General features: G+C 47.7%; 1 protein-coding gene and 1 long non-coding RNA gene across 6 annotated transcripts; one reads left to right on the plus strand and one right to left on the minus strand.

Moving 5' to 3' along the window:
* The first annotated feature begins 8 nt into the window (after nucleotides 1-8).
* Nucleotides 9-9,206, plus strand: LOC129052021 (uncharacterized). Its single transcript, XR_008516691.2, has 3 exons — nucleotides 9-149; nucleotides 1,329-1,421; nucleotides 7,031-9,206. It is a non-coding gene; the product is annotated as an uncharacterized LOC129052021 (long non-coding RNA).
* KLK12 (kallikrein related peptidase 12) lies at nucleotides 1,499-25,813 on the minus strand. 5 transcript variants are annotated; one of them, XM_054541064.2, is made up of 6 exons: nucleotides 7,000-7,544; nucleotides 6,791-6,846; nucleotides 6,197-6,356; nucleotides 4,109-4,368; nucleotides 3,022-3,155; nucleotides 1,499-1,899 (listed from the first exon to the last, which is right to left on the minus strand). In XM_054541064.2, the coding sequence occupies exons 2-6, from the start codon at nucleotides 6,825-6,827 to the stop codon at nucleotides 1,744-1,746; spliced, it is 747 nt and encodes a 248-aa protein (XP_054397039.1). In that variant the 5' UTR covers nucleotides 6,828-6,846; nucleotides 7,000-7,544; the 3' UTR covers nucleotides 1,499-1,743. The 5 variants fall into 5 exon arrangements, with proteins under 5 accessions (XP_054397039.1, XP_054397041.1, XP_054397040.1 ...); XM_054541066.2 differs by lacking the exons at nucleotides 6,791-6,846; nucleotides 7,000-7,544 and adding exons at nucleotides 20,284-20,389; nucleotides 25,673-25,813 and having other exon boundaries at nucleotides 1,510-1,899; XM_054541065.2 differs by lacking the exon at nucleotides 7,000-7,544 and adding an exon at nucleotides 10,898-11,023 and having other exon boundaries at nucleotides 1,510-1,899.

A 25,813-nucleotide genomic window follows, 5' to 3' on the forward strand; every position in this document is an offset into this window, starting at 1 on the left:
AAGGGACTCCACCCCTGTGAGGCTCAGTTTCTTCATCTGAGAGATGGGGGTGACAGATCTGCGTGCAGGGGAGGTTGGGATCAGGCTTCCAAGAGGGTCCATTTGGAAAGAGCAGACTGCAGGGGAGCTCAGCAAATGTGCCTCCGCTGGTATGATCACCCCTCACTTCCTCCCTCCTCCAGTTCCCCTTCAGTGCATTTGGGGAGATGTTCTCTCCTCGCCTCCTGAGTCCCAGTGGAGACAGACTCCAAGGGGTGGGCAGGAGGATTAAAGACGTCGGCTGAGCTCTCCTGCTTTCCAAGGCTGCACTCCACCCTTCGTCTTATTAGAACAAAGCCACGTCCCACATTAAAGATACAATGTATGCTTCATTACAAGATACAATGTATGCTTCACTACAAGAAAGTAAACTGCAGTTGGCTAGTGGAAAGAATGTTACGTTTTATGGACATTGGATTAAATGGTCATAAATGTTGACTTTGCAGCTTTCATCTGGTATTTTGGAGCTAAGAATTTTCTTTTTCTTTCTCGGGTCTTTTGTGGACCCTTGAAAAGCTTATAAGCTCTGGGCACTATTTCTATCGTGCCGGATGAAGAAACATGTGTCTTATTTATATTGCTGGGTTTTTGTTTTTGAGACAAGGTCTCACTTTATTGCCCAGGCTGGAGTGCAGTGGCATGATCTCGGCTCTTTGCAGCCTCCACCTCCCCGGCTCGGGTGATCCTCCCACCTCAGCTTCCCAAGTAGCTGGGACTACAGGTGCGCACCACCACACCCAGATAATTTTTTGTATTTTTGTAGTGACAAGGTTTCACCATGTTGCCAGGCTGATCTCGAAATCTGAGCTCAAGCCATCCTCCCAGCTCGGCCTCCCAAAGTGCTGGGATTACAGGTGTGGGCCACTGCACCCGGCCTATATTATTATAAGTAACTTTTTCTACTCCATTTCTGAGTAACTACTCAGGGAAGACCCTCATCCTATTTGAGCTCTGGGTTTTTTGTTTGTTGTTTTTGAGATGAAGTCTCGCTCTGTCCCCCAGGCTGGAGTGCAATGGTTCAATCTCGGCTCGCTGCAGCCTCTGCCTCATGGATTCATACTATTCTCCTGTCTCAGCCTCCCGAGTAGCTGGGATTACAGGCATGCGCCACCATGCCTGGCTAATTTTTGCATTTTTAGTAGAGATGGGGTTTAACCATGTTGACCAGGCTGGTCTCGAGCTCCTGACCTCAGGTGATCCACCTGCCTCAGCTTCCCAAAGTGCTGGGATTACAGGTGTGTGCCACCATGCCCTGCTAATTTTTTTTTTTTTTTTTTGTATTTTTGTAGAGATGGGGTTTCACCGTGTTGGCCAGGCTGGTCTTGAACTCCTGATCTCAAGTCATCCACCCGCCTCAGCCTCCCAAAGTGCTGGGATTACAGGTGTGAGCCACTGCGCCTGGCCTTATTTGAGCTCTGTTTCTACTCCTATGAGATAGGGAAACTGCTGAGTCCTTCTTCCAGTCTCAACCAGCATGAGAACTTCAAATGGACAGACATGGCCCCTCCTTCATTTATATTTATTCCAGACTATTGCACACTTCTCTCACCCCGCTCGTGGGTCTTAGAAGGGCTGGCAGGAGTTAAAATTCCAAGAAGTTCTCAGGCCAACAAGAGTGGAGCTGGGGGAAGTGATGGAGGAGACATTGGTGCTCTGAGGGCCAGAGTGGTACCCAAGCTAAGGGGTGGAGGTGGAGGAAACAGGTCAGTTGTTCCTCATGATCATCCGGATCCAGTCCACATACTTGCAAATATAGGTGTAGACTCCAGGGATGCCATCTTGTCCACAGGGCCCCACAGACCCCCAGGACACCAGACCTTGAAGGACTCCCCCACACACCAGGGGACCCCCAGAATCACCCTGGAAGGGAAGAGAAGTACTGTCTGAACAATGGAGACATCTTATTTCTGTTTTCCTCCCCAACCGTCCAACCCAGTCCTGGGCCTTGGGGAGGGCTCCAAGTCTGGTCATCAGACAAAAGAGTATAATCACTTTCCTGGAGGACAATGGCAACGGCTAACCAAAAGAGAAGAGCCGCTGTCTCTAGGGGCCAATCCCAGGGGAGGAGGGTGGGACTCCATAAAGGGTAGAGGTTCTCTCAAGGACAATGCCTGGGGTTCTGACCAATGAGGGGAGAGAGTGTCATCAAAAATGACCAGTCCCAGGGAAGGTGGGCAGGACTCCATCAAAAGCACAGAGTTCTCTCAATGACAATGGCTGGGGCCCTGACCAATGAGGGGAGAGACCGCCATCCTCAAATCTCTCTCAGTCTGGGACACCACCAACTGGAGGATGGTATGGGAAAGACTTAGAGCCCCAGAAACAGCTGGTTCCCTGTCTGGGCTCCCAGTCCTCTCTGTCTGTTTTGCTGCCTCTCTCTGTAACCCCTGCCCCATCTTTCTTTCTCTGTTCCCTTCCCCCCCTTCTCTCCCTGCCCCTCCCCCTCCTCCATTCCCCAGTCCTCCCTTTTACTCCCTGTCTCTCTCCCTCCCTTATCCTGGGCCTCTCCTCCATCATTTATTATTATTATTATTATTATTATTATTATTATTATTTTGTTTTGAGACAGAGTCTGGCTCTGTCACCCAGGCTGGAGTGCAGTGGCGCCATCTCAGCTCACTGCAACCTCCGCCTCCCGGCATCAAGCGATTCTCCTGCCTCAGCCTTCCGAGTAGCTGGGGCCATAGGCTTGCACCACCACCCCCGGCTAATTTTGGTATTTTTAGTAGATTCAGGGTCTCACCATGTTGGCTAGGCTCGTCTTGAACTCCTGACCTCAAGTGATCCGCCCGCCTCGGCCTCCCAAAGTGCTGGGATTACAGGTGTGAGCCTCCGCGCCCAGCCTCTCCCTTCCTTTTTGACCCCATCTCTCTCCAGCATTCCCTTTCCCTGATTCATCCTCCATCAGTTCCCCTCCTGCTTCCAGCGCCTCCCCTTCACTTCCTGTCCTGGTGACCACGCGTGCTGCCTGCACTGGCTCACCTGGCAGGCATCCTGCCCCGGGACGCCACCTGCGCACACCATGTTGCTCGTGATTCTCCCGGGATACACATCATGGCAGGTGGCATGGGAGACGATGGAGAGGTTGAGGCACTGGAGCAGATCCGGGAATGGGTCTGGAGAGAGAACATGCGTGCGGCAGGGTCCCCTAAATCTCCCCACTTTGAGGCCACGTTCCTCTTCCCTGGACGTGGCCCATCCAAGTCAATACCCCTGCCCCTCACCAACCTGCGCTACAATCCCAAAACCTCCAAGTTACATATTTATGTCTTAATTTCATATGAATTGTGACCCCAGATGATTGATGGTCTCTTTGATCTTTGACATTTGACTTTGAGTGGCATAACTCAAGAACTTTCTTGTCTCTCCAGCCTCAGAGACAACGAATCCAGACCTGACCCTCTTCAATGCCAGCTACTGTGATCTTTGACCTTCTGTCTTATTACCTCATGATCCCAGCTTGATCTCATATCTTCTGTCTCCTGACCCCATGTCCCTGTCTTTACCTTAACCTCCAACCTCAGCTCTGCACCTTCCAAACCTCGCTGCTTCCAACGCCAGTGTCCCCTGATCCTAGTTTATTTGGCCTCAGCCTCCATGACCCCAAACTTCGGGCCCCACACCCCAAACGCTATGACCTCCAATCTCAGATATGTGATTTCGGATAGAATCCCAGTTTCCATCCTCAGATTCTGACCAGATTGTACAACCTCTGGATCCCATGACCTTAATTCTACAGTGACCTCTAACCCCAGACCCATGACCCACAATGCCATATCCCATATATATATATATGTCTTTTGCGCCAGTGTGGTGACCCCTGACACACTCTGACCTCTGACCATGTCTCTGACCTCTGATCCCTGACTTCATACCCAGTCCTTTAACCCCTTTGACTCCCAAGACCCCAATCCACTATAATCTCTGACTCCAAACCATGATCCTGGTGTCCCATCCCACACCCTGACCCTTTACCCATCCTTCCTCTGAGGTCATGATTCGACCTCTCGCCCTGCATCCCAGACTTGTACCCATCCTGACCCCTGACCCCTGGCCCCGGGCCCCTTACTCCATGGGTGGTTGGTGATGCCCCAGCCTGAGATGTGGCACTCGGTGCCAGCGGTTGCACAGTCGTTGGGCAGGGGCAGGGGTTGAACGCTGCTGGTTATGCGGACGGGCAGACGCAGCCGCAGAAGCCGGAGGTCGTGCTCATGGCTCGTCGAGGCTCCCAGGTAGCCGGGGTGGGTCACAGAGAAGCTGCTGCGCCGGATCTGCTCGGTCCAGTCGAGCTGGCTGAGGCTGTGTTCCCCCAGGCGCACCCAGTACCTGCTGCCGGTGGCGATGGCTGAGCGGGTGGCAGGCAGGCAGCCCCCACCTTGCACCCCTCCATGGACACTCCCAGGCACTCCTGCCGCTCCCCACTGCTCTGCCTCTCACTGTCTGTCCTCTCACCCGTGCCTCTCATTCTCCAAGTGTCTCTCACAGGCTCTTATTCCCAACCTCCATCACCCTCTTTCCATCTTGGGTGTTCCCTGTTTCTCCTCCCATGTCCCTGCATCTGTGTCTCTCTCTCCTTTTTTTTTTTTTTTTTTTTTCAAGACCGAGTCTCGCTCTGTCACCGAGGCTGGAGTGCAGTGGCACCATCTTGGCTCACTACAACCTCCGCCTCCCGGGTTCAAGCAATTCCCCTGCCTCAGCCTCCCAAGTAGCTGGGATTACAGGAGCATGCCACCATGCCCAGCTAATTTTTGTATTTTTAGTAGAGATGAGGTTTCACCATGTGTGTCAGGCTGGTCTCAAACTCCTGACCTCAAGTGATCTGCCCGCCTCGGCCTCCCAAAGTGCTGGGATTACAGGTGTGAGCCACCACGCCGGGCCTCTCTTTCTGATTCTCTCGGCTGGTGAAGCCCACGAAGGCAGGGACATCAGTGGGCCTTGTTCACTGCCTTATTCCCACCTCCTGGAATGGAGCATGTGCCATCCACGCTGCTGACTGAATGAGTGGGATGCTGACTCTGCATCCTGCTGCTGGCCCTCTCTCTCCCTAAGTCTCTGTTTCTTTGCATCTGAGCTCCCCTTTCACAAAAAAAGTTCCAGGCCAGGTACAGTGGCTCACACCTGTAATCCCGGCACTTTGGGGGAGGTCAAGGCAGGAAGATCGCTTGAGCTGAGGAGTTTGAGACTAGCCTGGGTAACATAGCAAAACCCTGTCTCTACAAAAAACATTTAAAAATTAGCCAGGGGTGGTGGCGCAGGCCTGTAGTCTTAGCTCCTTGGGAGGCTGAGGTGTGAGGATCACTTGAGCCCAGGTGGTTGAGGCTGTAATGAGCCAAGATAGCATCACTGCACTCCAGTCTGGATGACAGAAAGAGCAAGACTCTGTCTCCAAAAAAAAAAAAAAAAAAAAAAAGAAAGAAAGAAAGAAAAAGAAAAAAATTCCAGAACATCAGTCCACTGAGGCCCAGAGAGGTGCCAGGCATAGATTCTGAGGTTGCACAAAGAGTTTAGGTCATGTTGGCCAGGCGCAGTGGCTCACACCTGTAATCCCAGCACTTTGGGAGGCCAAGGCGGGCAGGTCATTTGAGGCCAGGAGTTCGAGAGCAGCCTGGCCAACATGGCAAAACCCCGTCTCTACAAAAAATACAAAAATTAGCCGGGCATGGTGGCGGGTGCCTGTAATCCCAGCTACTCAGGAGGCTGGGGCAGGAGAATCACTTGAACCTGGGAGGCAGAGACAGCAGTGAGCTGTGATCACACCATTGCACAGCAGCCTGGGCAACAGAGCGAGACCCTGTCTCAAAAAAAGAAAAAAAAGAAAAAGAAGAGCTTGGGTCAGACCTGGGCCCCGGGCCCAGACTGGGTCAAGGAATGGCTGGGGTGTGTGGCAGATGTCATATAGGAAAGAAAGGGTACATGCAGGAATGGGAGAGGGCAGGTTCCAGGACCCTCCCCGGCCCAACACACCTCACCCTGCCCAGCACCACCCCAGGCCCACTGCTAAGGAAGTTCCACTCCTGGTCTAACCTCAGACTTTCTTGTTGCAGGACCAGCTTCTTCCCAGTGGGCACCACTCTCCCTTGTGATCCTACCCCCAGCGCTTGCCTTCCCATAGTCCTCCCTTAGCCCACCCCAGCAAGGGACTCAGCCTGGGGCTTACCTGCCGCTGCAGTGAGCCGCTGTGAGGACCCACTTGCGGTCTATAAGGACACCCCCGCAGCGCAGGCTGGTGCCCTCAAACAGCCCCACCTGCCACGGCTGTGAGTTACGCCCACACTCGGTGCCATTGAAAATCTTCGGTGTGGCTGCCTGGCTGAGCCCTGGGGACAGACAGGGCCATGGGTCAGAGAGAGGAAGAAAAGATACAGAGATGGAGACACACACACACACACACACAGAGAAACAGGCAGGAGAGAGAGAGGAGAAAGAGAGAGAAAGAGAGAGAGACCCAGTGATAGAAAAAGACCATGAAACATCAAAGAGACCCAGGGAGAAAGATGCTTACACATAGGAGGGAAATGGAGAGACAGAGATTCAGAGAGGGACAGAAGGGAAGAGGGATCAAAAGATAGGGGAGACTGAGGTGAGCAGTGCCCTGAGAGCTGCAGGTAAATGGAGGCACAGAGAAAGCCCCTCTCCTCCTCACCACCAGGCTGGGGGCCAGAGCTGAGATGGGGAGGGGGGTGGGGCCTCCTCATGGGGGTGGAGGGATCCAGTCACAGTCCTGCCCTCTCCCTGCTCCGGGAGAACTCACCAAGAACACACAGGAGCAAAAAGATGCTGGGCCCCATGGTGGGTCACCTCCGAAGTCTGGGGGAAAAAGGGGAATCTCAGAGGTCACCCTTTCCCCGTGCCCCCACCTCTGCCCCTCTGCTTCTCTTTGAAGGTCACCAAGGGGATGACCTGCTTGTCCTCTCTCTACCTGCTCCCCTGTGTGTCACTCCCTCATTGGCAGTCGCTTACCTCCTTCTCACCTTGTCTCTTTGTCTGCCAGATCCTCTACGTGGCTGTCACTGTTCGGCCTGTCCGCGTCGCTGCTATCTCTCCGTCCACCTACCTGCCTGTCGTCTCATCTGCTGGCCACTCCGCCAGCCAACTCTACTACTCTGCACCTGGTTCCTCAGCCACCTGTCATGTTGCTCAACCGGTCCCTTTCCTTCCATCTGTCGCTCCAGACAGACCACTGACAAAGCTCTTAACTCTCTTTGTCCTGGCCCATCCAATTTCCGGGTTAAGGGAAGGGGACCAGGAAGACAGGGGTGGGGGCGTCCTCTTAATTCTGCAGAAACTCTTCTCACCTAATCACACTTAATTGAGCTTTACAGCTAAACGGAGTGGGGAAGTAGGAAAGGACCCAGGGTGGGAAGACCCAGCCCCACTCCCTCTCTCCTCTGCAAGCCCATAAGCAGCCCCGGGACTTATGACTCAAGGTGACTAGGGAGCTGGGTTCTAATCCTGACTCCAGTGACAAAGGAGGGTGGGGAGACCTTGGACACCTGGGGCCCATCCCCATGCAGTGCAGGGGAGGGACAGGGGGAAGGAGAGGCTGTGAAAGCAGGAGAGTGGACGGGAGGGGCAGGAAGCCCAAGCTAGAAAGAGTCCCAGAAAGAGAACAAGAGATGAAGGAACAGACTTCCAAATAGTTGATCAGGCAGGGGTAGAAGAGAGTTTCTGAACTGGGTTCATATATATACATATGAAGTGGATCAATCTAATTCCATGAAGTTTTTCTTTGCATAAGAACTTCTATTGCTTAAATAAAACTCAGAGAAAAAGAAACAGACACAGGGAAGGAGAAATGGTAGAAAAAGAGAGAGAGAGAGAATGAATCATAGGACAAGGGAACTTTGTGCTGTTTTTTATTTTTCGTTTTGAGATGGAGTCTCACTCTGTCGCCCAGGTTGGAGTGCAGGGGTGTGAAATCCACTCACTGCAACCTCCACCTCCTGGGTTCAAGCTATTCTTGTGCCTCAGCCTCCTGAGTACCTGGGATTACAAGCACGTGCCACCATGTCCGGCTAATTTTTGTATTTTTAGTAGAGACGGGGTTTCACCATGTGGGCAAGGCTGGTCTTGAACTCCTGGCCTCAAGCAACCTGCCTGCCTTGGCCTCCCAAAGTGCTGGGATTACAGGTGTGAGCCACCATACCCGGCCTCTGTGCTGGTTTATCTGAGTTTTTGCTTCATCTAGGAGGAATGGAAGGAGAGAAAGAAGGAGAGAGAGAGGGGACAGAGAGAGAAAATGAGAACAAAAAGGGAATTAGACTCAGAGGAAGGGGGATTGAGAAACCAAGAGAAAAGCAGTCAGGGCCAGGCGCGGTGGCTCACGCCTGTAATCCCAACACTTTGGGAGGCCGAGTTGGGCAGGTCACTTGAGGCTAGGAGTTCAAGACCAGCCTGGCCAATATGGTGAAACCCTGTCTCTACTAAAAATACAAAAATTAGCTGAGTGTGGTGGTGCGTGCTTGTAATCCCAGCTGCTCGGGAGGCTGAGGCAGGAGAATCCCTTGAACTCGGGAGGCAGAGGTTGCAGCGAGCCAAGATTGTGACACTGCACTCCAGCCTGGGAGGCAGAGCAAGACTCCATTTCAAAAAAAAAGAAAAAGAAAAGCGGTCAGACAGACAGAGCCCACAAACAAACAAAAAAACCCAGAACAAAACAGAGGAGAGCAAACTCCCACCCTATGACTGTCTTTTAGTTGTTCAATTTCTCTCTGGGTCTCCAGTCTCTGTCCGTGTCTCATTTTCCGAATCACAGAACCTTAGCTTTGGTTTGCTCTTAGAAACGACCTGACTGCTTTAACACATCATTGGTCAGCGCGATTGGCGTTGATAACGCTGGTCCCTACAAGCCTCCTGCTGGCTGTTAAGAGCTTTCCTTCTTTGGACAGAGAGGATAAAAAAGCACCATGACTGTCCTTTCTCTGGAAAGGACACACTTCACACGCTCACAGCACAAAAACGCCACTTCTTCCTTTTTCTGGTGTCAAGTTTTACAATAAACCTCAACTGAATAAGCAAAGAAACAAAAACAAAAGTACCAACAACTACCCAACTCAACCTCTCTCTCTTTTTTTTTTGTAGATTTTTAAGAGAATCAGGTTTACTGATGTGGAATTTATATTCAATAAAGTTGAATACAAAAAATAAGGCAGGGTCCCTGATTTTAAGGAGCATTCATGCAAATTAAAAATTACCATGTATATAGTTAGTGACAATGTATTGTGTACTTGAAAATTACTGACAGAGTAGGGTTTAAGTGTTCTCACTACAAGTAAATACAAGTATGGGGCCGGGCATGGCGGCTTGTGGCTATAATCCTAGCACTTTGAGAGGTTGAGATGGGAGGATGGATTGAGGCCAGGAGATAGAGGCCAGCCTGGGTAACATAGTGAGACCCTGTTTCTACAAACAAAAACTAAAAAAATTAACCAGGCATTATGGTGACACAGGCCTGTAGTCTTAGACGTGTGGGAGGCTGAGGTGGGAGGATCACTTGACCCCAGGAGTTTGAGGCTGCAGTGAGCTATGATTGTGCCACTGCACTCCAGCCTGGGTGACAGAGTGAGACCCTGTCTCAAAGAAAAAGACTAAATGTAAGCATATGAGACAATGCATATATGAATGAGCTTGATTTAACCATTCCACAATGTTATATATTTCAAATTTTTGTGTTGTGCACCATAAATATATACAATTTTAGTGTTGATTTAAAAACAAACATGTCATTTTTATTTGAAAAATTTCACCCTTCAGGTTCAGTTGCGTCTCAAAAGATGAAGTCAGTCACCCAAAGTGGCAGCACTGGAGGCTGAACCACTCCAGAGCCTGTATTCTTTATCATTATCCAAATATACGAATGAACAAATAAACGACTAACTGAACTAGTAAGTACAGACACGAGTAGCTGAACATATATTTAAATTTAAATTATATGTTTATTTTTAAATTAACACATCAAAATTGTATATATTTAGGGTGCACATCACAAAATTTTGAAATCTCTAACGTTATGGAGTGGCTAAATCACGTTAATTCATGTATGCATTGTCTCATTGGATCAATGTTTCTACAGGTTTAAAAGAAAGAGAATAGCTTTTGGAATCATACAGACCTAAGCTGAGACCTGAACTTATCTCCCATGATTCTCCGGAAGAGAATGGGCCACTCTCTTTTCCTAACCTCAGTTTTTCACCCATCTGGAAAATGGGGCCAGGAGGAGGCGAAATGCCCATTGCGTCAGAGATGCAACAAGGCAATCAAGATGAACAAGGAAATCAGAGATGGATGGGAATATTAAGTAGATAAGTATAGACACCACCGAAATGGCTCTTATCAGTTTATTTCCGTATAAAGAAGGAATTTGCAAAGCTGACTTAGATGATAGAATCTTTTTTTAGAGAGACAGGATCTCACTCTGTCACTCAGGCTGGAGTGCAGCGGCGCAATCATAGCTCACTGCAGCCTCGACCTCCCGGGCTCAAGTGATCCTCCCACCTCAGTCTCCTGAGTAGCTGGGACTACAGGCATGCACTACCATGCCTGGCTAATTTTTTAATTTATTTGTAGAGACGAGGTCTCACCATGTTGCCCAGGCTGGTCTCAAACTCCTGTGCTCAAGAGATCCTCCTGTCTCAGCCTCCCAAAGTGCTGGAATTACAGGAGTGAGACACTGTGGCATGAAGAAGTAACAGTGACAGCTTGTCCTTTGTTCTGTCTCCATCTTTCTCTCTCTCTCTCTCTCTCTCTCTCTCTCTCCATGTCTCTGTCTGTCTCATGTATTCATTCATTTACTCATTCTTGTTTGGATGCTCAGAGACCTCCCTGTTTTCCAATCTAGTGGCCACCCCTCTGCTCTCACCTTACTGACTTCTGAGATGGGGTCTCACCGTGTCGCCTAGGCTGGACTGCAGTATGCAATCACGGCTTATTGCAACCCTGAACTCCTGGTCTCAAGTCATCCTCTTGCCTTGACCTCCCAAAGTGTTGGGGTTACAGGCATGAGCCACCATGCAACAAGCCATTATGATGCTCTGTGTGGCCTGTAGCCTGGATCCAGTGAGGGAGGTGAAAATTCCATTGAATGCCTTGTTCAAGAACTCAGCATTGAGCTTCCTAAGAGGTGAAATGAGTACCTTGTTCACTATCAATAATGTATGGAACTCCACAGGGAAAAAGGAGAGGCTTGCATTGTGTTTTTGGTATGTGCAGAGACATGCCTGAACTTGATTAATATTTGGAGTATCTGTGAGGCAAGAGAGTCCCAGAGTTCATTACCCCAAAGGGGGCTACCATAAATGAGGAATTATTAGTGCTGCCATTGGGCAGAACCACATGGCCAGATCATTGGCAATGGCTCAAGAATCTTTCGAAATATGTACACGTGGCCGATTGTTGACCTGGGCATCTGGTGCTAAGACGACTGCCTGAAGCTCAGCTAATTTTGCTGACCCGTTCTTGGTCAGGGACACCCTAAGTAAGGGATGAGAGGCAGCTACTCTCCAGAAAGCTCCATCCTCTGTGATGGTGGCATCATCACCCACAAAGTGTATGAATTCCCCTTGCTATTCACTCAGTTATTCCCACGGGGCTCCCTAGGTAGCTAAGGGGGCCAGGAAAGAGGTGATCTCCTCCAGCACCATGGAATCTGGCAAGAAACTGGGGATAGGGAGGCCGCCCTCTGCTGCAGGTGAGATATACTGGGAGGCTCAGGCTGGCTGCCTCCTGTGTTAAGAAGGCGTCACAGCCATGCTGAGCATGTGGGGTGCTGCTTCCAGGACCCAAGGCATAACGGGCAGCTGGGTACACAGAGACACAGGCTCAGGCTCTCCTATGTTTCCAGGAAAACCCAATATGGGACCAGCAATTGCCTTTCTAATGACATATAGTGTGGGTCCAAGAGGGGCAGTCCCTTGCATCAGAAACTCATGGAGGCTGGGCACAGTGGCTCCCACCTGTAATCCCAGCACTTTGGGAAGCCGAGGCGGGAGGATCACCTGAGGTCAGGAGTTTGAGACCAGCCTGGCCAATATGGCAAAACCCTGACTCTGCTAAAAATACAAAAATTAGCTGGGCGTGGTGGTGTGTACCTGTAGTCCCAGCTACTAGGGAGGCTGAGGCAGGAGAATCGCTTGAACCCGGGGGCAGAGGTTGCAGGGAGTCGAGATCGCACCACTGCACTCCAGCCTGGGCGACAGAGCGAGACTCTGTCTCAAAAAAAAAAAGAGAAAGAAAAAAGAAACTCATGGAAATCTATGGTTGTTTTGGATAATCCAGAGACCCCAGGAAGCATGAGAAGGGTTGCTAAAGCCTCTATAGTAAAGGAGTCCGTAGGAGGTTGGGAGGTGGAGCCCAAATGGGGGTACCTGTTGTGATGCAATTTGGGCAGATTCTAGAGCTTTTGGGTGAAGAGGGGCCCATTCAAATTGGACTGATTTGAAAGTAGCAACATAAATGGGCTTAAGTAAAATTTGTCGGCCAAGCATGATGGCTCACACCTGTAATCTCAACACTGGGAGGCTCAGGCTGGAGGATCGCTTGAGCCCAAGATATTAAGACCAGCATAGGCTGGGCGCGGTGGCTCATGCCACTGGGAGGCCGAGGCGGGTGGATCACGAGGTCAGAAGATAGAGACCATCCTGGCTAACATGGTAAAATTTTGTCTCTACTAAAAATACAAAAAAAATAAAAATAAAAAATTAGCTGGGCGTGGTGGTGGGCGCCTGTAGTCCCATCTACTCGGGAGGCCGAGGCAGAAGAATGGCATGAACGTGGAAGGTGGAGCTTGCAGTGAGCCAAGATTGTACCACTGCACTCCAGCCTGGGCACTCCAGCCTGCACTCCCATCTCAAAAAAAAAAAAAGAGGAAAAAAAAAAAAAAGACCAGCATAGGCAACATAGTGAGACCTCATCGCTACAAAAAGTAAAAAAAAGTTAGCCTGGTGGAGTGGCATATCTGTGGTCCCAGCTACTTGGGAGGCTGAGGTGGGAGGATCGCTTGAGCCCAGGGGTTGAGGCTGCAGTGAACCATGATGACACCACTGCACTCTAGTTTGGGTCACAGAGCAAGACCCTGTCTCTCTTTAAAAAAAAAATAATAACTTTTATTAAAAAATAAAATAAAATAAATTTGTAGATGAGGAATATGTTGCCTCCAGAACTCAATGAGGCCTAAAATGTTTTGCGTTTGTTTTAATGCTGTGGGTGCTAAAAGACTCAATAGCTGTTTCCTGGCAGTGTCTCAGCTGGAGGGGTCCTCACTTTACCAAATGATTTTTAGAAATTTAACCAAGGTGGGGCCGGGTGTGGTGGCTCACGTCTGTAATCCCAGCACTAGGCCGAGGTGGGCAGATCACTTGAGACCAGGAGCTCGAGACAAGCCTGGTCAACATGGTGAAACCCCTTCTCTACTAAAAATACAAAAATTAGCCAGTTGTGGTGGCGGGCACCTGTAATTCCAGCTACTCGAGAGGCTGAGGCAGGAGAATCACTTGAACCTAGGAGGCAGAGGTTGCAGTGAGCTGAGATCGAGCCACTGCACTCCAGCCTGGGAGACAGAGTGAGACTCCGTCTCAAAAAAAAAAAGAAATTCAACGAAGGTGGGAGGCCTCATACTCTGTGTGGGGCACTGACTGGCCCATCCCGTTGTGTGAGTTCCTCTTGAGTATTTGTGAATCTAGAATGTGTGTATCCCATGGCTTCCTTTGGACAAGGGTGTTTGTCACCATATGACGTCATGCCTGTGCTTTTGGAGAAATGTGGATGGAGCTGGGGTTTTGCCTGTGTTGCATCTCAGAACGTGATATCCCAGAGTCTGGAACTCAGGCATGCTGAGTGCTTTGAGCTGAAGGAGATTGAAAGACCTCAGGAACAAGAGGTTCTCTCGGACCTTCTCCTGCCTTCCTCTCCCCTTACTTCTCCTTTGAAGCAGTCACAGACGCTAGAATTCCTTTTCCCCTGAAGACCCTCATGTGACAGGTGTCCTGCAGAGGAAGGAATGCAACACAGAGAGGCCCAGAAGAATCTGAACAAACGGGACCTGCTGGGATCCCCCCCTCAATTTATGACCAAGAGATCATACCTGTTTTTGGTTTTTGTTCTTTTGTTGAGTTGGTTGGATTTGTTTGAGATAGAGTCTTACTCTGTTGCCCAGGCTGAAGTGCAGTGGCACGATCTCAGCTCACTGCAACCTCCGCCTCCTGGGTTCAAGCAATTCTTCTGCCTCAGCCTACTGAGTAGCTGGAATTACAGGCACCCGCCACCACACCCAGCTAATTTTTGTATTTTTAGTAGAGATGGGGCTTCACCATATTGACCAGGCTGGTCTCGAACTCCTGACCTCATGATCCACCCGCCTTGGCCTCCCAAGATCGTACCTGTTTTTTCACATCACATGTCTACATGCCAACGCCTTCTTCATTGAACCTCAAAATGACACAGTTTTCCCTGAGTTTTTGGGTCTTCATTTCTGAAGGCTTTCATGTCACATAAAACTGTTAAATCCACTTGTTATGCTTTTCTCTCATTAACCTGTCTTTTGTTATAGGGGTGCTGGCCATGGACTTTGAAAAGGGTAAGAAAAAGGTATTGCCGGCCAAGCACGGTGACTCATGTCTGTAATCCCAGCACTTCGGGAGGCCGAGGCAGTTAGATCACCTGAGGTCAGGAGTTTGAGACCAGCCTGGCTAACATGGTGAAACCCCGTCTCTACTAAAAATACAAAAATTAGCCGGGTGTGGTGGTGGGCACCTGTAATCCCAGCTACTCGGGAGGCTGAGGCAGGGGAATTGCTTGAACCCAGGTGGCGGATGTTGCAGTGAGTGGAGATTGCGCCACTGCACTCCAGCCTGGGTGACTGAGCAAGACTCCATCTCAAAAAAAAAAAAAAGGTATTGCACCTTTTCACTACTGCACCTGCAGTAGTGGCCAGGATTCAAGGTTCCCCAGGGACAGCCGGGTCAGCGTATTGTATCCTTTCCACAGTGAAGGCTAGCTGCAGCTGAGAGGCTGTTGAAATAGCCTTGGAACAGAGCATATTAGCCAAACCCAATGACAGTAACATATTTACCAGTTGCTGATTCTATGGAAAGTAATACTGGGTATGAGGGCCTTAATGGGTATGTGAAATTTTGTTTTGTTTTTGACACAGGGTCTTGCTTTGTCACTCAGGTTGGAGTGCAGTGGTGCAATTATAGCTCACTGCAGCCTTGATCTGAGCTCAAGCAATCCTCTTGCCTCAGCCTTTCAAGGAGTCGGGACCACAGATGCACACTACCCTAGGCTGGTCTTGAATTCCTGAGCTCAAGCAATCCTTGATCCTCTCACCTTGGCCTCCTAGAGTGCTAGGATTACAGATGTGAGCCGCCTCACTGGGCTGGTCCATGATGTTCTGAAATACATATACATTGTGGAATGACTAAGTTGAGCTAATTAACATATGCATCCCTCACATTCTTATTTTGTGTGCATGTGGTGAGAACACTTAAAATCTACTCTCTTAGCAATTTTTGAGCCCTGTAGTCACCGCTTATCCAGGGAAAATACATTCCAAGATCATGGAGAGTACCTATCGTAAAATTTAATTTATAAATTAGGTGTAGTAAGAGATGAACCACAATAATGAATAATAATACAATAAAACAATTATAACCATGCACTGTAATAAAATTATGTGTTATGTGGTCTCTCTCTCTCAAAATATCTTATTGTACTGTATTGTACCCACCTATTGTGGGACTGCGGTTGACCACAGGTACCTGCACTGCAGAAAGGGAAACCTCAAATAAGGAGGGACTGCTGTCTATGGTACATTGTTATTAACTAGAGTTACCATGTTGTATTAATACAGTAAATCTCTTAAACTTATTCCTCCTGCACTACAGGTGCACACCACCATGTCCGGCTAATTTTTCAGATTTTTAGTAGAGATGAGGGTCTCACTATGTTACCCAGACTGGTCTCAAACTCCTGGGCTTAACCGATCCTCCCACTTTGGCCTCCTAAAGTGCTGGGATGATAGGTGTGAGCCACTGTGACTGGCCATCAACTTCCTTTTTTTTTTTTTTTTGAGATGGAGTCTCGCTCTGTTGCCCAGGCTGGAGAGTGCAATGGCGCAATCTCGGCTCACTGCAAGCTCCACCTCCTGGGTTCACGCCATTCTCCTGCCTCAGCCTCCTGAGCAGCTGGGACTACAGGCGCCCGCCACCAAGCCTGGCTAATTTTTTTTTGCATGTTTAGTGAAGATGGGGTTTCACCATGTTAGCCAGGATGGTCTCGATCTCCTGACCTAGTGATCTGCCCGCCTCGGCCTCCCAAAGTGCTGGGATGACAGGCGTGAGCCACCAAGCCCGGCTAGCCATCAACTTCTTATAAAGTTAGATGTATGCTGGCCAGGCACAGTGGCTCACGCCTGTCATCCCAGCACTTTGGGAGGCCAAGGCAGGTGGATCACCTGAGGTCAGGAGTTCAAGACCAGCCTGGCCAACATGGTAAAACCCTGTCTCTACTAAAAATACAAAAAAGTGTCTGGGCATGGTGGCAGGCACCTGTAATCCCAGCTACTCAGGAGGCTGAGGCAGGAGAATCGCTTGAACCTGGGAGGCAGAGGTTGCAGTAAGCCTAGATCATGCCACTTCATTCCAGCCTGGGCAACAGGAGCGAAACTCTGTCTCACACACACACACAAAAAATGTTAACTATATGCTTATCATACAATTCAGCAATTCTGCTTCGAGGTGTCTTCCCAAGAGAAAGGAAAACATATGTCCACACGATGATTTGTACATGAATATTCATAGCAGCCTTATTTATAATTGCTAGAAACTGAAAGCAACCCAAATATACAACTGGTGAATGGATAAACAAGTTGTGGTATTCCATACTATGGAATACTGCTCAGCAATAGAAAGGAATGAACTTAGGGCCAGGCACAGTGGCTCACGCCTGTAATCCCAGCACTTTGGGAGGCCGAGGTGGGCGGATCACCTGAGGTCGTGAGTTCGAGACCAGCCTGACCAACATGGAGAAACCCCATCTCTACTAAAAATACAAAATTAGCTGGGCATGGTGGTGCGTGCCTGTAGTCCCAGCTACTTGGGAGGCTGAGGTGGGAGAACCGCTTGAACCCGGGAGGTGGAGGTTGTGGTGAGCCGAGATCGTGCCATTGTACTCCAGCCTGGGCAATAAGAGTGAAAGTCCATCTCAAAAATAAAAAAAATAAAAGGAAGAAAGGAAGAAAAGAAAGGAATGAACATAAACTTTTCATAGAGATGGCGGTCTCACGATGTTGTCCCGGCTGCTAAGCAGTTAATCTAAACCTGACCCATCTCAGAAAAAAAAGAAAAAAAGGAAGAAAGAAAAGAAAGGAATGAACATAAACTTTTCATGGAGATGGTGGTCTCATGATGCTGTCCAGGCTGCCAAGCAGTTAATCTAAACCTGACTTAACCCCTGGGGTCCTTAAACCCAATCAAGCCACCATTGCCATGGGGAAGGCCCCTAACCATGATAATACTGATTTGAGGCTCTCTGGAGGAAAAAAAAGTCGAGTATAAATATAAACAGGGTAGAGAGGACCCAATCTCACTCCAAAATATATCCAGTAAGCATTTAAAAAAAAGCTTAAAAAATTTCAGCATTGTATGGGTATACCACAACTTGTTTATCCATTCACCAGTTGTTGTATATTTTGGTTGCTTCCAGTTTCTGGCAATGATAAATAAGGTTGCTATGAACATTCATGTACAAATAATTGTGTGGACATGTTTTCCTTTCTCTTGGGAAGACACCTCAGAGTGGGATTGCTGGATTGTACGATAAGCATATGTTTAACTTTATAAGAAGTTGGTAATACTGATTTGAGGCTCTCTGGAGGAAAAAAAAATCGAGTATAAATATAAACAGGGTAGAGAGGACCCAATCTCACTCCAAAATATATCCAGTAAGCATTAAAAACAAAAGATTAAAAAATTTCAGCATTGTATGGGTATACCACAACTTGTTTATCCATTCACCGGTTGTTGTATATTTTGGTTGCTTCCAGTTTCTGGCAATGATAAATAAGGCTGCTATGAATATTCATGTACACATCATTGTGTGGACATGTTTTCCTTTCTCTTGGGAAGACACCTCAGAGTGAGATTGCTGGATTGTACGATAAGCATATGTTTAACTTTATAAGAAGTTGGTAATACTGATATGAGGCTCTCTGGAGGAGAAAAAATAGAGTATAAATATAAATAGGGTAGAGAGGACCCACTCCCACTCCAAAATGTATTCAGTAACCATCAAAAAAAAAAAAAAAAAAAGATAAAAAGATTTCAGCATAGTATGGAATACCACAAGTTGTTTATGCATTCACCAGTTGTATATTTGGATTGCTTCCAGTTTCTGGCAATTACAAATAAGGCTGCTATGAACATTCATGTACAAAGCATCATGTGGACTTGTTTTTCTTTCTCTTGGGAAGACATCTTGAAGTGGGATTGCTGGATTGTATGATAAGCATAGGTTTAACTTTATAACAAGTTGCTGGCCGGGTGCAGTGGCTCACATCTATCATCCTGGCACTTTAGGAGGCCAAGGTGGGAGGATCGCTTGAGCCCAGGAGTTTGAAACCACTCTGGGCAACATAGTGAGACCCCATCTCCACAAAACATTTGAAAAATCAGCCGGTCATGGTGGTGTGCACCTGTAGTCCCAGCTACTCAGGAGGCTGAGGTAGGAGGATCACTTGAGCCCAGGAGATTGAGGCTGCAGTGAGACGTGACTGAGCCACTGCACTCCAGCTTGGACAACAGAGGGAGATCCTGTATCAAAACACTCCCCGCAAACGAAAAAACCTGCTGGTCCCAGAGCGCTCCCTGGAACAGAGAGCTAATGCCTGCTTGAGACCAAGCAATAGTCACAGAATGAGATCCTTCCTCTGAGAGCTTATGGTGTCATTAGGATACGTGACTCAATTCAAGACACATAGAGAGGTCTGGGCCCAGATGCATGAACCAGGGCCACTGGAAACAGGGTTGCAGCTTCTTACTCCCGTTCCTAAACACCAGCTCTTGAAACTTCTGACTTAAGCCGGTTAAATCTGTAACAGAGGGTTCAGTAGGTCTCAGCAAATGCAGCATCCAGCTCAAAGAGCATGCCCCCCAGCCGGAGGCAGTGCAGTGAGCAGAAGGCAAGAGGAGAAAGACCCTGGTGCTGGTGCTGGTGCTGGTGGTGGTCATCACCTAGACCCCTGCTCACAGCACCGACTCTGCAGTCACCCCACAGAGGCAGAACAGGACCCTTCGGTGAGTGTGTGGCATCATCGGTCTTGACATCCGAACCAAATTTCGGATGGGGAGATCCATCCCATTTTTGCAGATGGCCACAGCATCAACCTTCAAGGCCCAACTAACTCCAAAGTCCCCTCCTCCAGAAAGCCTGACCTGGGTTTCTTGCCTCCTCATTGCTCCTATGAACTGTCTGCTTCTCTCTTTTTATCACTTAACTTCTTAGAATGGAAACTTGGGCTTGCTCATGGAAAAGCCAGACCGTAAAATATTTTAAAGAGGTTTATTCTGAGCCAGTAGGAGTGGTCATGGCCTGAGGAACACAATCTCAAGAGGTCCTGAGCAAGTGCACACTGAGTAGTTGGATTACAGTTTGGTTTTATGCATTTTAGGGAGGCAGGAGTTACTGGCAAAGTCATAGATCAATATATGGAAGGCATACATTGGTTTGGCCTGAAAAGGCAGGAGATCTTGAAACATGGGCTTACAGGTTATAGGTGAGTTCAGAGATTCTTTTTTTTCTTTCTTTTCTTTTTTTTTTTTAGATGGAGTTTCACTGTATTGCCCAAGCTGGAGTGCAGTGGCGCGATCTCGGCTCACTGCAACCTCCACCTCCCGGGTTCAAGCGATTCTCCTGCCTCAGCCTCTGAGTAGCTGGGACTACAGGCCCCTGCCACCACGCCCAGCTAATTTTTGTATTTTTAGTAGAGACGGGGTTTTACCATGTTGGCCAGGATGGTCTCGAATTCCTGACCTTGTTATCCGCCCGCCTTGGCCTCTCAAAGTGCTGAGATTACAGGCATGAGCCACCGCGCCCGGCCTCAGACATTCTTTAATTTGCAATTGGTTAAGGGAGTAAAGCTGTGTCTAAAAATTCGGAGTCGGCAGAAAGGAGTGTTTATAGTTAACATAAGGAAATCTGTTAACCAAACCACCAGGTCAGAGCGACCTGCACGGTGCATGACTTAACCCTTACCTGGCATGGCCTCAGGTCCTGTGTATAACCTGGTATCTTGCTGTCACAAAGAGTTTGTCTCCTCAGCCGTAATCTCTATTTTAACATTAATGCTGGTCAGTTGTGCCTAAACCCCAAAAGATAGAGAGTACAATGAGGCATGTCTGACCTCCCTTCTCATCATGGCAGGGAATTAAGTTTTAAAGTTTTTTCTGGGGTCCCATTGGCCAAAAGGGGGTCCTTTCAGTTGGTGAGGGGCTTAGAATTTTTATTTATTTATTTATTGAGACAAGGCTGGAGTGCCATGGCGTGAACACAGCTCACTACAGCCTCAACCTCCGAGGCTCGGGCGACACTCTGCCTCAGCCTCCCGAGTCGCTGGGACTACAAGCACTCGCCATCACACCTGGAAAATTTTTTTTATTTTTTGTAGAGACAGGGTCTTGCTATGTTGTCCAGGCTGGTTTCAAACACCTGGGCTCAAGCGATCCACTCATCTCCGCCTCCCAAAGTGCTGTGATTACAGGTGTGAGCCACGGTGCCGTTATCTCATTTAATTGTCTTCACAATCCTGCTAAATAATTTTCATGCTCTCTGCTCCAGAATGAGGAAACCAAAGCCTCTCAAATCACAAGGGACCGCCCTGAAGCTCCTCTAACCAGCCAGGGAAGAGCTGGAACTTGAGCTCAGGCCGCATGATTCTCCTCCGCCAAAGGGGAAAGACTGAGCTCAATTCAGTGGCTTCCAACCTGCTCCAGCATGAGGCCTCCATTTTCCCTTTGGAAATGATTGCCTAGGGTGGTCTCAAACTCCTGAGCTCAAGTGATTTTCCTCGCCTCAGCCTCCCCAAGTGCTGGGATTACAGTGGTGAGATACCACGTCTGGCCTAGGTTTTTATTTTTAGTTTACAGGTGTTAACGCAAACTAAATATGGCCTGAGAAGGACTCCGTACTTCTATATTTGAGTCCTTGTGGATGAACTGTAACCTAGCTTAATAGGCAGGCAGCATCGAAAACCTAACTTAGTAGTATGCACCTGTTACATCGGCTAAGTCTTGGCCAATCCCAGCAGCCATACTTCACTGCTGAGTGTTCAAACTGTGTTCAAATAAGACATATGCCGAGCTGTAACCAATCCAGCCATTCTGTACCTCACTACCAATTTCTGTACATCGTCTCTCTCTCTCTCTTTTTTTTTTTTTTTTTTTTTTTGTCTATAAATCTTCTTCCACCACGTGGCTGCGCTGGAGTCTCTCTGAATCTGCTGTGATTCTGGGGGCTGCTCGATTCGGGAATTGTTCATTGCTCAATTAAACTCCTTTAAATTTAATTCGGCAGAAGTTTTCCTTTTATCACAGGCTTATATTCCCCACTGCCCTCAATAGCCTGGAAAGTTCCACGGGTACCCATCTACAAAGCCTCACCCTGGGGCAGTGGCTGAGCTTGGCCTGACCCTCCAGGCTAACAAGGTGAAGTCCGTGGGGCCATCGAAGATGCGGTTCCATTAACCAGGATAGGGTTAAATCACCAGCGATTTTCCTTAGTGTAGGCCCATTCTTCTGTAAGATGGAGAGGATGACATTCTACCCAGCTGACGCCTTGGGAGAATGGAATAAAAGGACTTCCAGTGCTGTGCCAACCTGGACAAATGCCAGAAAGCCTGGTTCGTCTTTTGACAAAATCCACCTTGATTCCCCATTTTGCTTTTCTCCCTCTTTTTCTTTCTTTCTCTCTCTCTTTCTCTTTCTTTCTTTTCTTTCTTTCTTTCCTTCTTTCTTTCTTTCTTTCTTTCTTTTTCTTTTTCTTTCCTTCTTTCTTTCTTTCTTTCTTTTTCTTTTTCTTTCTTTCTTTCTTTCTTTCTTTCTTTCTCTTTCTTTCTCTTTCTTTCTTCCTCTGTGTCTCTTCTTTCTTTCTTCCTCTCTCTCTTTCTTTCTTTCTCTTTCTCTCTTGCTTTCTTTCTTGCTTGCTTTTTTTGAGACAGAGTCTCACTCTGTAGCCTAATCTGGAGTGCAGTGGCTCAATCTTGGCTCACTGCAAGCTTCGCTTCTGGGGCTCAAGCGAATCTCCTGTCTCAGCCTTCCAAGTAGCTGGGACTAGAGGCATGTGCCACCACGCTTGGTTAATTTTTTTGTATTTTTAGTAGAGACGGGGTTTCACCACGTTGCCCTGGGTGGTCTCGAACTCCTGAGCTCAGGGAGTCCACCCGCCTTGGCCTCCCAAAGTGCTGGGATTACAGGCTTGAGCCACTGCACCGGCTGTAACCCCTTTTTCAAGCCTTCTCCATCTCCTGGCTCCACCAGTTCTCTCCAAATTCTTCCCAGTGCAGGCTTCCATTGTTATTAAAATTCCCCTGGGCAAAAACAGGAAAAGGAGGGCAGGTGGCTGAGAAATCCCAGAAGAGGGAGGAGGGAGGGAACGCTGAGTAGCTCACCACCTGGCTGGCCTTTCTGAGTCGAGGTGTTGTTGATAGTCAGAATCTCCAGCCCAGCTATGTCATTATTTTCTGTTCCATAGGAAGGATTTGGGTGGCTGCCTCCTACTCTCCAAAATCCACAGCTGTCACTCAAGGCAGCTTTCCTGGCACTGGGACCTTGGAGACAGCCTCGTAGTTACACTAATAATAACAGCAACAACAATAATGAAAATAATGACAGCTACCGCTTATTGAGTTCTCACTGTGCAAGGCGTTCTTCTGAGCTTTTCACAGGAGCTCAATTAATCCTCTCAAATGCATTCTGCAGTCAGTGCTGTTCTTTTTTATTTTAAAAAGTTTATGAATACATTTGGGTAGTCCCTAATTCTCCGGTGGAAAGAGTTGAATTCGTTGGGGTGGCATATTTTCATTAGTGATTTGGAGAGGATCCCTCTTTTGTTTTCCTTATTTATTTTGTTCCCTTTTATTTCCCTTCCCTTCTGCTATTGTCTTTATCATTGTGTACATTTTGCCATTATCTTTGTTAATGTGTATCCTTTGCTATTGTTTTTATTATTGTGAATCCTTTGCAATTATTTTTGCTATCTTGTCTCCTTTGCTATTATCCTCATTATTGTGTCTTTTGCTGTTGTATTTATTATTGCATAGCCTTTTATTAAGTTGAAATTCACAAATCATAAAATTAGCCATTTAAAGTGGACAGTTCAGTGGCATTTAGTACATTCACAACGTTATGGATCTTTTTATTAGTATATGTCCTTACAAATTGTGTGTTGTTTTGTGTGCATTTTAAATTTATATCAATGGTATTGTGGTACGTAGCTTATTCTTTTCTTCCCCCCACCCCCCATGCAGAACTGTACTTTTTCTGGCTGGGCGCTGTGGCTTATACCTGTAATCCTAGCACTTTTGGAGGCTGAGGCAGGCAGATTGCTTGAGGTCAGGAGTTCAAGACCAGCCTGGCCAACATGGTAAAACCTCATCGCTACTGAAAAAAAAAAAAGCATAAAAAATACAAAAATTAGCTGGGCATGGTGGTGCCTGTAGTCTCAGCTACTTGGAAGGCTGAGGCAGAATAATTAATTGTACCTCGGAGGTGAAGGTTGCAGTGAGCCAAGATCATGCCACTGCACTCCAGCCTGGGCCACAGAGCGAGACTCTGTCTTGAAAAAAAAAGAACTATGCTTTTTCATTTTCTAGTAAGACATTATTTACATAAAATAAAATTCATCCACTTTAAATGTTCAGTTCGGTGAATTTTGGAAATCGGATGGAATCATGTAACCACCTCCATAATCCAAACTAAACCAGCCCCTCCCTGTCTCCCTCCCTCACTGCCCTCATCCTTAAGCTGCCTGCCCTGTGCCCCTTTTGCAAAAACTCCCCGCAGGTGACACTGACGGGCACTCTGCCTCTATGGTTTTGCCTTTTTTAGAATGTTGTATACAGGTTTGTCTTCTTTTACTAGCATAATACATTTCAGATTCGTCCATGTTTTTGCGCTGATAAATACACTCATGAGAAAGACATTGTTTTGAACCAAGCTCTTGGACTAGGCCCTAGCAGACCAGGCCAAACCAGAATGGAGTCCCTTGTGCTAATTGTCATGTAATCAAACTGTTTTTGAAAATAACAAACAAACAAACAACCAGGAGGTTTACAGTAAGGAATCAGAAGGGGCCTAGTTGACCTGAGCTGGCAGGATAAGAGAGTTCCCTCTGTTTTAACCCTATAAAAAACATAACATTGGAAAGACCAATCCACATATTATTCCCTATTTCTGTTTCCTTCATCCCTTTTATGCCTATAAAGCCAAACTCTGCTCAGCTCATGGGAACACCATTCTATTTTGTGGAATGAGATGCTGCCCATTTCTAGAATTGCAACTCAAAGTTGATTAGATCTTGAAACTAAATGTGTTGTAATTTAGTCTTTTGACTGCATATCAAGAGTTCATTCCTTTCTATTGCTGAGCTGTATTCCATAGTATGAGTATACCACAACTTGTTTGACCATTCACCAGTTGTTGTATATTTGGGTTGCTTCCAGTTTCTGGCTATTATAATACAAATAAGGCTGATACAAACATTTATGTATCAATCATTGTGTGGACATATGTTTTCATTTCTCTTGGGAAGACACCTCAGAGTGGGGATTGCTGGATTGTATGATAAGCATAAGTTTAACTTTATAAGAAGTTGCGGCTGGGTGCAGGTGGCTCACACCTGTAATCCCAGCACTTTGGGAGGCCGAGAAGGGCAGATCACTTGAGGTCAGAAGTTCTAGACCAGCCTGACCAACATGGTGAAACCCCGTCTCTGCTAAAAATACAAAAGTTAGCCAGGCATGGTGGTAGGCGCCTGTAATCCCAGCTACTCAGGAAGTTGGTGGGAGAATCGCTTGAACCCAGGAGGTAGAGGTTGCAGTGAGCCAAAATAAATAGCACCACTGTACTCCAGCCTGGGCAACAGAGCAAGATTCTATCTCAAAAGAAAAAAAAAAGTTGCTGGCCGGGCACTGTGGCTCATGCCTGTAATCCCAGCACTTTAGGGCGCCAAGGCAGGAGGATCGGTTGAGCCCAGGAGTTTGAGACCAGCCTGGACAACATAGTGAGACCCCCATCTCTACAAAAAATTTGAAAAATTAGCCAGGTATGATGGTGTATGCCTGTAGTCCCAACTACTTGGGAGGCTGAGGTGGGAGGATGGCATGAGCCCAGGAGGTTGAGACTGCAGTGAGTTATAATTGTGCTACTGCACTCTAGCCTGGGCGATGGAGTGAGACCCTGTCTCAAAAACACACAAGCAGCAGCAACAACAACAACAAAAAGAAGTTGTCAAATGTTTTCTAAAGTGGTTGTACCATTTTGCATTGCCACCAGTAGTGTGGTTCCAGTTCAAGTTGGCCCATATCTTTCTCAACACTTAGTATTGTCAGTCTTTTAAATTTTCACCATTGTAGTTGGTAGCACTATACCTTTAAGATTTGATTCCTATTGCTGTCTCTAGTTTGTTGCTTTTAACTGCTGCAAAGTCCTCCATGGGGGAATCCACCACATTCTATCATCCACTCCCCCATTAATAGGTAACCAGGTTTCTTCTAATTTCCACCACAGCA

Source organism: Pongo abelii, chromosome 20 (assembly GCF_028885655.2).
Source record: "Pongo abelii isolate AG06213 chromosome 20, NHGRI_mPonAbe1-v2.0_pri, whole genome shotgun sequence".
Classification (NCBI taxonomy): Eukaryota; Metazoa; Chordata; class Mammalia; order Primates; family Hominidae; genus Pongo; species Pongo abelii.

What these genes read in the sequence shown, in the direction of transcription:
- KLK12 (XM_054541064.2), bottom strand. Translation starts at nt 6,827, where the DNA reads ATGGGGCCCAGCATCTTTTTGCTCCTGTGTGTTCTTG. An exon ending in GCGGCTCACTGCAGCGGCAG is followed by an intron (nt 4,369 to 6,196) that starts GTAAGCCCCAGG and finishes CGCCACCGGCAG; the next exon opens with CAGGTACTGGGTGCGCCTGG. An exon ending in CATCACCAACCACCCATGGA is followed by an intron (nt 3,156 to 4,108) that starts GTAAGGGGCCCG and finishes TTCTCTCTCCAG; the next exon opens with ACCCATTCCCGGATCTGCTC.